Source organism: Plutella xylostella, chromosome 17, assembly GCF_932276165.1.
Source record: "Plutella xylostella chromosome 17, ilPluXylo3.1, whole genome shotgun sequence".
Lineage (NCBI taxonomy): Eukaryota > Metazoa > Arthropoda > Insecta > Lepidoptera > Plutellidae > Plutella > Plutella xylostella.
The window spans coordinates 4,875,353-4,886,595 of NC_063997.1; the positions used below are offsets into that span (position 1 = coordinate 4,875,353).

Here is an 11,243-nt window from a genome sequence, read left to right on the forward strand (position 1 = left end):
AATAACAGAACTCACAAGTGTATTCAGTATGGTAATAGGGTGATGTAGTAGTATGATTAATTGTCCTGAATTACTACAGAGAGTAAATTTCTCTATTCCTCGCTCAAACAGCCGCCTTCAAAACCGCAAAACATTCAGCCTACCTCAGTCGAAGTCCAATCTTGGTCTACACTCACCTATATATCGTATGTGCTCCTCCACTAACTACATCAGAGACGAAATAGATATATTCTGTAGTTCTATTACCTCACTTAAAAGTAGTCTGAAGAAAATTTTGTAAATATAATAATAATCATATTCCCTAGTAATCAAGATTAACCCTAATATTCATGTAATTTGGCTAGCATGTGCCACCTAAATTATTAAGTATTTTAAGAAACGCAAGCTGTGTCTGCAACTAGTAGAATATAATCTTAAGTTCTTTTAATTGTTTAAAGTTACATTGCGTAGATTATGTTCAGTTTTGTAGACCAAATAATAAAAAAAAAAGTAGTCATGACCTTTGTAGGTTTATTCAAATTCCTTTGTACGTCTTGTAAGTAATTTCATCTATTAAAATGATAAGCAGAGCAGGCAGAAGTATTGTGCGTCATTTCATTAAAAGAAATCTGTAGAATAACATAGAACAGACGCGTCCAGACGTAACACTCAGATACTTCTGCGAAATAAATCAATTTAGAGGTCTTCTGCGACCGTTCACCCAAATGAAATAAATATCATTCCATTCGACTGCTATAAATATGTATGTGTAGTCCGATATACTGCCAACCGTTTAATTAAAAAAATATCAGACATCGAGGTAATTTTTCATGTTATCCACTTAGGACAAAAAGAGGGTTCAGAGATTTTACTGACGTACCTACAGGCGAGCTTACAAGCCTAAAATTATGTCTGTAATATGAATATGTCCTACGTCTGTAATATGTCGGTTAAAACAGCGTGCCCTAATGAAATCACCGAATGACTCGACGGCTAATAAAACTCATCTTCCGCGTCTATATCACCACATTTTATTTATGCGATCCAACCACAGGCAGCGGATACTTTCCACTTTACTAAAACCGTTACTAAATTATCCTCACTCAAATAACTATCAAAAACTATGACGCAAATGAAATTCGTTTGATTATAAACACATTTTGCAAATCATCTGCTGTATCTTCCCTTATGTTCTGCGTTGCAGATACCGGCAGGCGCGGTACGCGGCGCGGCGCGTGCGCAAGCGCGTGATCTTCAAGCACGGCGACTGCAACGTGGTGCAGTGGAACGTGGCCAAGCGCCGCCGCCGCTACCTGCAGGACATCTTCACCACGCTGGTGGACGCGCAGTGGCGCTGGACGCTGCTCGTGTTCGCGCTCTCCTTCATCCTCTCCTGGCTCATGTTCGCCCTCATCTGGTGGCTCATCATCTTCACGCACGGCGACATCACCCCCCCGCCGCCCTCCCCCAACACCACCTTCGTCCCCTGCCTCAATGGGGTCACCACCTTCACCGGCTGCTTCCTGTTCTCCGTGGAGACGCAGCACACCATCGGCTACGGCTCCAGGACCACCAACGAGGAGTGCCCCGAGGCCATCTTCGTCATGTGCATTCAGAGTATTGTTGGCGTCTTCATTCAAGCATTTATGGTAAGCTATCATCTTGATGTTTATGGTATGATTAATTTTTAATAGGTATGTCTTGATCGTGAGACGAGAGAGCATCGTCATCAATGATGATCTAAAATTGAATTACTTATTACTTTTCTGTATAATTAATATACTTAGCTCTTTATAACTGTTTATAAAATGTGAGCGTATTTTATTATAAAAAACGTGCACCACTTGAGCCAATATGATAATTTGTTATTAAAATAATGTTGGAACGGGGCCAAGTGTTACCGTAACAAACTCTTTAAGATCCAGATGCTCTCTCAGTACTAATTACTTCAGTTTTTATAGATAAGTTTTTATTACTTTTGATAAATATGGATGGAGGATGGACTCAATATGCTTCGCAACCTCACTATTCAATTATAATTTCAAAAAAAAACTCTGTATATACAGCAAACTTACAGCATCTATCTACTTGTCCAATTGATAATACTACCTACTGAACAAAATGAATTGATTAGTACTGTAAGTACATCAATAAATTCATAAATAGTAATTGAGCCATGAGCAACAAATACTTAGTTAAAGTGAACCATCAGCAATGTGCCCCGCCACCCGCCCGCTCTCCTTGACCCGTCGTCAGTTGACGAAGGAGCGAAGACACACACTGCAAGGTTATTCTAATTTTAGGTTGGAATCGTGTTCGCAAAGATGTCTAGACCCAAAAAACGAGCTCAAACCCTGCTATACTCCCGCCACTCCGTCATCTGCCTGCGGGACGGCCAGCTCTGTCTCATGTTCCGAGTGGGAGACATGAGAAAGTCCCACATTGTGGAAGCGCACATAAGAGCGCAGATTATCCGCCGCAAGGTATATAATTACGACAAAACGGATACTGGTTAGTGATTGGGGATTTCAGTCAGCACGCCTAGATACGTACTCACACTCTCCGCAGCTGCGGAGTCCACCTCTGATCGCCTGGGTAAGAGAACCGTCAGAGTTGGCCTCCTCGGTGGAAAGTTCTAGATTGTGAATTGTCTCTCTCTTGTCCATAGGTGGGTCTAATATTCGCAAAGCTGGCGCGGGCCAAAAAGCGTAACACCACTCTCCTGTTCTCTCGGAACGCGGTCCTGTGTCTCAGGGACGGGGAGTTCTGTCTGCTATTCCGAGTCGGGGACATTCGCAAGTCGCACATTCTAGAGGCACACGTTCGTGCGCAAATTATTCGGAAGAAGGTACTGTCTTCAAAGGTACAAATTATTGTGCATTTTGTTATTCAGTACCGGTGTTTTTGTGCTTTCGGTGTCTTTGTTGCGTACGCTGGTGTAAATACTGTATTAGACCCAACTATGGATAATGTAGCGTACTAAACCCACTCTGCCTACTTCGTCGCTTTCTTGTATGCTTTCTTCTGCTGTCGCTTGTAATTTACTACTCTGTTATTTAACTATACTTACTTGCTATAGTTTCGTTTTCAATGTAAAGTATTTTAAAATCACAATAAAATTTCCAATATTTTAATGGGTTGGGTTGCAAAATTAACGTTTATTACCAAAACTAATTTTAGCACGAATTAAAGTCTGACGTTTCGGTGTGAGTTAATTAAGTAATTGGGCTTTGTTTAGGTGGTTAACAAAAATATTGTATAGAAACGTTGAACTGTAGAATAGATATGGGATCATTGCATTAATAGTCAACATCCTTTCATAATGTGTAAATATGTTTTCCTTGTAGTTATCAGTACTAACAAATTTGTATATTCATTATAACACAAATTTACCAATGGCTATTGAGACAAGTACCTACCTACTTAATTTTAGCATCTGTGACCTGTGTTATTAATTCACGCTCAGCTCAATTTTAGTTAACTGTTATTACTAACCAAATTGCCTGTCAATATCCTGGATATAAAAACGCCATGTTTAATTGGCCCTTAATTAAAGCATTCAACACTTAAGCGATTTAGCACCACATTTTGTACCAATTAAGGGGCAATTAACTACAAATTCTGTATCCACCGTATGTTTTATTTATACTTAGATTCTTTATTTCGACAACCTACCTCTACTGACAAATATCCTTCTTTATGAACATTATGAAGGATTTTATCAAAACGCTTTAATCCATTTTTTGCTACAAAAGTTTTTTTTCGTTCATGTAGTCAATAAAACGCTTATGTATCAGGAAAACCAACCATAGACCATCCAAACTCCTTTTCAAACTAGCCAGTACTTCACCACCATAGACAATCCTCATTCCCAACCGGCCAGTCCGTTCACTTGTCATTATTCTGCGGCGCAGATCACGCGCGAGGGCGAGGTGCTGCCGTTCTACCAGCAGGAGCTGAAGGTGGGGGCGGACGGGGAGGAGGACCGGCTCATGTTCATCTGGCCCATGACCATCGTGCACAAGATCAACGAGAAGTCCCCGCTGTATGGGCTGTCCGCGTCGGATATGCTGCGGGAGCGGTTCGAGATTGTCGTCATGTTGGGTGAGTTGTCAATTATTGCGACAGTTTTCCTGTACCTCCTGTAGGTTGGCTGGTAGAAAATGCTCTTAGCATTAAGCCCACCTTTTGTGCATTTATTATATATTTGTGCAATAAAGAATTAAATTAAAAAAATTAAGGTTTTCCAGTGGGAATTCTGGGATACGAAGTAGTTTGTGTGTCAGGTCGTCAGTTTACTATTAGATTTCCAGTCCAACTAAAATCATAAACATTTTGTTAAAATTTCCTATTAAATGTATAAAAAAATTAAGTCCATGTAGTTTTGCAATTTTGTAAGTGAACTGTTTCTTTGCACGTGAGTGTATTTACAAACTTTCCCGTTTATTACATAAATAGGATAACACATAGATAACCTACATCACCCTATATCTAAAAGATAGTTAAATAAGATCGATAATTTTCGGGTGGGAGTACTACACCCAACAGTGGGTGATGGATGGCGATGATCAATGATAGAATGGTGATGAAGAAAAACAATTCCAACCAATTCTGTAAATAATATTTAAACAGCTGCGTAATATTTACATGCACAAGGAAAATATTGTGCATGAATCATAATCAAAGATTTCACGTTTGCAAATTGATTAAGGAAAAAATGCAATAATATTTTTACTGCAAATTGCATTGCAATCCAAACCGAATTGCATACTGCTGATTATAACTTGTAGGTATAATCATGGCACGGATGCCTAAATTAGATATCAAAGACACCTTGCCAAATTGTCCAATTTGAACAAATACGTAGAGCTTTCCATATAAAGAATCACCTTTATTTAGAGAGCAATTACTCTCGTTGTTGATACGAGTACCTTATGTGGTCTAACATTGATATCTTAATGCAAAACATGCTGATGATAATTAGGTCTTACGACTCAAGAAATAAGAACAGTAAAAATTATAATATTCAGTAGGTACCTACTCCACTGTACAAGCTGAATATAATTTAGAAACATCTGCAAATGTCTCTGGCATTTCCTTGACAGGGATTTGGTAAAGTGCCCTATTACAATACGTGTGAACACAGGACATTTTACATAATCTATACAAATGCTACTTATTGCTAATGTGATATTTTACGAACCACGTGTGAACATCATAAAAATATAAATCGCCGTTATATTTCCTCATTCAAAAAGTCTCAAAAGTTTAAATTTAGAATATTGGCGGCGATTTACAGTGGATCGCGAGTATCGCTTTGCCACCCACTTCCTATCAACGACGCCATTCACGTAAACATTTTATATCAATTCTTAATATGTGCGACTGTGTGTATATAATACACATTTTCATATATTATATCAGTACTCAGGAGGAAACATAAATATAAGGCCCATAATAAATTTATGAAATTGCCATTTTTTGTGACTTTTAATTTTTTGTGATTTTGCGTGACTTTAAATATCATGTATTGTCCTAATATGTAATTGCAATAATTGAAAAACCTTAAATAATATAAAAAATTGCAGTAGTTAATGAAAGTCATATTAATAATTAATACTCGTCACATACATTTTCTCTCCTAGTCCTAGTCCACTTAAGTAACTATATCAATTATCTATTATCTCAATCCAAACTATCCGAGAAACATGAACCCCTGAAACTCCCCAAACCTGCACACACTGACTACGGCCCTCATTTGCTCCACAGAGGGAGTGATCGAGTCGACGGGCATGACGACGCAGGCCCGCAGCAGCTTCCTGCCCTCGGAGATCCTGTGGGGGCACCGCTTCGAGACCATGGTCACCTTCAGGAAGGACACCGGTGAATATGAGGTTAGTGGATGAGGAATATTGCGTGATATCAGCTGGGGGGTCACTCTATATGACGTAAAACGAAGTTTCTAAGCGCTGCTGCGCGAGCCAAGACTCTATCTCGTTGTATTAAACGTGCCGATTGCACGACAGATATCATTCGTTAATTTTTCGTCAGTATAGAGTAACCCTTCTGGTGCGTGGTGGTGAATACAATAGTGTTGGAAGAGACCCTATGTTCTGCAGTAGGTACTCTGATAGGCAGTGTGTTTATGTGTGGGTGTGTGTTAACATTTAATCGATACGGTTAACTACTGCATTACTCATAGGATATGTTTACATGTTAATTGGAAATTCCTAGGGAAAACTATGTTGCAAATTTCACCGAATGACCTGTCGCTCTGCCGACATTTCTCCAGCCTCAATATGGAATGGTCACCTTGTTACGCAACACATACCTAGATGGTTATTTCATAAGAGTTTTTTCGCGGAAAAGTTGTGTAGACTATGAAAAACTTTCAGGTGCATTTTCTCTCTGCGTCGTATTAAAACTCCTCCTTAGGATGTCTAAAACAAACTACGACGATACTTACAAGTTTAGCAGTGGCCATAAAATTACAATAAAACCTTTATATCTTGTCTGCAAGTAGGTACTTTACTTTAGGGCGGATTCGGCCAACGTCGAGTAACTATTTACTCACGAGTAAACTACCAGTTACTCGCGAGTAAGCAGATTTTGCATTCTACCAAACCTGAAAACAAGATTACTAGCTTATCCCAAGAATAAAATGTTATACCGCCAAAATTGACCGTGTAACGAGCTTATCCGAGAGTAATTTTGTAATGGCGGCGGCACATCAGCTGATTAGAAAACCGTCATAATGACATATAAACACATCTGTCAAAACATAAATAAAAGTACGTTAAAAGGCAAAGTCTCAGAATAACAACAGCGAATAAAATTTTAAAACATAAACAATTTCATACTTTTATAATCCATTCAAACTAAGTTGGCATGTCATTTATATTGCATGCTTTGAAACGCAGCTATTTTTATTTTAGTTGCATTACAGTTTCGTTCCTCGTTCATTCAATTTAATCATGGTATAACTTGGTAGAATGCAAATGTACTTATCCTAGATATTTACTCGCGTATAATTTTAATCCCGGTATAGTTATTCTCGTGTAACGTGATGTTTGGACGAATTCACCCTAAACGCAAAGTGACATACCTCAAAGTGTAACGAGTTTGTATCTTTGAAAACAAAATTGCATTATTTTCTGACATTGATTATTCACAAAAATTTGGACAAGTGTTTTTTTTCCATTCATACTTAAGAATAATATGCGTCATATTTTAACGTATATTTAACTAGAATTCATATGACTAATTTATGTCTGTGCTTCGTACTTACGTAGTTTATAGTGGCATCGTTGAATCACAAACGGCTTTCATTCATGGTTTTTACTGTATTATTAATTAGCATACCAGAAATCGTCAGATGTCATAGAATAAAGGTACAAAGGTAAGGATAAGCACAGTCCAGTCATTTAACATAAACTAGATGTCTGTCAACTACAAACATAAATCAGACATGCGTTGTTAATTGTCTGTAAACGTAAATATTATTTACATGGAATAATTATCACGGGGTAAAGAATTATATTACGATTACCTACTCAAGTTGACAATTAATATATTATTGCACTACTTGGTCAATCAGTTTAATGACTATCTTTAATCGGTGTCGTAAATATTTATTAAGCTGGGAATTTGCGTCGCTTTTCAATTAAATTGTCTTATGTATAGTTTGTTTTGACTGAACTAAATACTGTCGTATTAATTACTAGTAAATACATAGAAGGTATATGCAGAAATAATATATCTAAGCACAATAATTAATAGTTATAAATATGAGCTCATCAGGTATTCTAAAATAGTGATTTTTCCTCTTGTTTGTTTATCTTTTCCTCGTTCGATAACATCTGACTGTGTATTGTTTCAACGCAAGTATTGTTCTGATGGTAGCAAAAAAATACCCACATAATGTATGCAGAATAAATAATGTATTCCAATAAACCTACAACAAGTTAATGCCCATATACATAAATAGATTCATGGTAATTTTCATTTTCTAAATTTAGATTTGATTACACAGTTAATTTTGGATGACCAAGTAACCACCTACTATAAAAATCAATGAACTCATAAAATTCGCAAAGCACACCTACAAATATATATGGGGGTGTAAGTACCTGCACCTGGCTGGCTCTCTCGAGTGGAACCTTTGTGCATATCCCCAAGGTCTAAACTCTGCCTTCCTAGCTAGGACCATTTCCCACCACGCTGGTCCACTGCGGGTTGGTGGGTTCACATATCTTAGATATGATATCTAGATGTGCTAAATCTAGATATGCAGGTTTCCTCACGATGTTTTCCTTCACCGTAAGAGCGATGGTATACATTGTACTTAAGTTAAAAGAACTCATTGGTACATGTCAGCGCCGGGATTCGAACCCGCATCTCTTGCGTGAGAAGCGGGCGCTTACCCGATTGAGCTACCACCGCTCTGTATATATCTATATATATATTATTGACTGTGTTGATAACCATGCGCGCGAAAAGTGCGTATTCGCACCGTAAAATACGCTACCCTGAAACCGCTCTACACAGGTGTTGCAAAAAGGGTGTTAAACTAAGACGAAAGGGTGTGAAAAGTTTCTTTGAAAAAGGTTTATGTTTTCGCAAAACTTGTAGAACAAAAGTTGTTAAGAATGACGCCCCGAGTCACCCCCTTTCGGCTTATTATATCATTTATGCAACACCCTGTAGAGTAAGGGTGCTTCACTGCCTTCCTTACTCCATCCCACGACTAAACCTCGCACCTCCGGCCCTCAGGTGGACTACACGCGGTTCAACAACACGTACGAGGTGGACACGCCGCTGTGCTCCGCCAAGCAGCTGGACGAGCTGCGCGCCACCATGTCCACCTCGCAGAAACTGGGTCAGTATATGTATAGATAGAGATAAGGAGGATTATGTGATAAAGTGGCTTTATTCCGTGTGCAAAAGAGAAATAAATACCACTACTGCAATTAGTTATACTTAAACTGGATTACTTAAATGTAAGTTCGTCCAACTTCGTCCCCATTTCTAAACTAATACAACTGTAATTATGATACCTACATATAGCTAAAATAGTATAACACTGCTGGTGCAGACTCTGAGCACTGAGTGCGAGTACTTTCGTAAAATAAACGTTAGTAAACGTTAATTCGTATGGTGCTAGAGAGACGCCACCTAACCAAAAAAAACTCACACTCAGGGCGCTAATCTCATGTTATAGTCGGCGGTAATGTGTCGCTTACATAGATACAATCTGACGATTACTAAACGTTGTTTGTATTACCCAGATCGCATGCTCGGCACCATCCCGAAGACATTCTCCAACGACACGCTGGACATGAGCTCGGTGGACTCCATGTCGCTCGACGAACACATCGAGATCAAGATCCCCGAGGCACGCGCCCGCGAGAACAGACTTATGGCGCAAAACAACTTCTCCATACAACACATCAACGAGAAGTCCAGAAACTACAGCCATTCCCACTTAGCCGTTGAGAATCAGGAGTTACCTCGGGTCGAGTCGAATACTGGGAAGAATAATGCGAGTGGGGATCAGAGGGTACCAGGCGATCATAGGGATAGAGAGGTTCATAGAGCGGAGGCCAAGGAGCACGGCCACATGCATAGAAGCCACAGCCACGCGAGCATGAAGAAGCATGTGCACACGCCCAACGGCGTGGGACATGCCGTCAACGGACACGATCACAGAGTTGATGACAAGAACAGAATAAAAAAGTAAGTTTTTAATTTCACATTAGAAAGCACTTAAAAAGGATCGGAGGCGCGAGCATAGGATTCGATACTATTTTCGAATCTACACGAAGGGTCGCTTTTACCAAACGCTAAACGTATTTAAATCAAATTTTAAATACATTTTGTACTAACTGACAGACGTATGACAGGCTACTAAATACGTTTAGCGTTTGGTGAAATTCCCCCTAACATGGAAAAACAAATGCCACTTTTGGAATTAACAAATTTACCTTACATTTTGACAGTGACATTTGACGATACGCAACCAATACGCAACGAAAACGGAGGTTTCGAATCCTGTGCTCGGGCAACAGTAGTACTTACGCACTCTTCGTACTAAAAATACCATGCGGGGTTTTAGACTTTTAGAGCATCAAAAGCATTTGGGACTTCCCTGTGCGAATATTGCATTGCAGGAAATTTAAGTTGACGTCATACTTTTCCTCATTTCTTACATTGGCGGTCTCATTATCATATAAATATTCGCATTAGGTACTTATTTCAACCGCATATAAACGCCGTTTGATATGTAGGTACCTACTTCTTATTCATCTACATGGGGACTGCCAGTTTTTACACCGTTCACACTACGCCCAAAACTTACAAAATTATTTCCACACAGATCCCCGAGTGACAACCACCTGCCTGAAAAGCCCGTGATTCCAATCCTCGTGACGTCAGCACCGGACGCGGAGGTGTGATGAGTTAGCTTTTTGAATTAAGAACACTTATTGGTAAGGCCACTAGGAAAAATAGAAAAATAAATTGCAGTCTTGACAGCGCGTTTTTCGTACGTAGAACGGAATAAGTAAGGCCACTAAGAAATCAGAGAAATAAAAGGGCCACGAAATATAATTAGGTATTGTCTTCGTCACAGGACTTTTGAAATTGTAGAGTCATTACATTAGTTTTGAATGTAGAATTATTTCGATTATAGTAGTTTAATTGCCTTTTAAAAAGTTAGGGATGGATAAGAATAAAAGGAGATGTAAGAGATTTGTTTGTGAAAGAATACTTACCGTTGTAGATGTTGAAGGAAAAATACTAAGGAAATATTTCAAAGTCAAAAATTTATGGGAGGTATACAAGATAATTTATGGAAACGTGCCAAGTTTACGTGATATTAATCGCTTATAATATATTCGCCTAAAATTTTAAAGGCTAAATTTGCTAAAAATATTAAATGCATAAGTTGACCAAGTGTTACTTAATTGAAATATATGTATTTACAGGGTTGTACTTAGACCAAGTATTTATAAATGTTCATTAATCGTAATAATTAGGATTAACGAGTGACGATGATCGGGCAAATATCCAAAAACTTACAGTTCAAATTTAGCTTTTACGACTCATGATTTTATTTTCCTAATCGTCTACTTACTTAACTTGAAAAATATATTATTCATTGAATTGGTATAATTAGATATATTGAGCTTCCTAAATAAATAAATAAAATTGAGTAGGTATTATTAAATACAGGGTTTTAGTAAATTAACTAACAAAAGCTTTCG

At 38.4% G+C, this 11,243-nt stretch overlaps 1 protein-coding gene across 10 annotated transcripts in view; it reads left to right on the forward strand.

Moving 5' to 3' along the window:
* The window catches only part of LOC105395201 (ATP-sensitive inward rectifier potassium channel 12), a 33,853-nt gene extending 22,647 nt beyond the window's left edge, over positions 1-11,206 (forward strand). For 2 of the 10 annotated variants that reach the window (XM_038108794.2, XM_038108798.2), the window contains 8 exons: positions 1,184-1,628; positions 2,283-2,462; positions 2,648-2,842; positions 3,894-4,083; positions 5,749-5,873; positions 8,752-8,857; positions 9,267-9,714; positions 10,355-11,206. In XM_038108794.2, the coding sequence (XP_037964722.2) occupies positions 1,184-1,628; positions 2,283-2,462; positions 2,648-2,842; positions 3,894-4,083; positions 5,749-5,873; positions 8,752-8,857; positions 9,267-9,714; positions 10,355-10,433 (1,768 nt within the window). In that variant the 3' untranslated portion in view covers positions 10,434-11,206. Of the gene's footprint in view, positions 1-1,183; positions 1,629-2,282; positions 2,463-2,647; positions 2,843-3,893; positions 4,084-5,748; positions 5,874-8,751; positions 8,858-9,266; positions 9,719-10,354 lie in introns of all 10 variants that reach the window. The other 8 variants (XM_048627114.1, XM_038108800.2, XM_038108797.2 and 5 more) reach the window with 6 other exon arrangements.
* Positions 11,207-11,243: the final 37 nt, after the last annotated feature.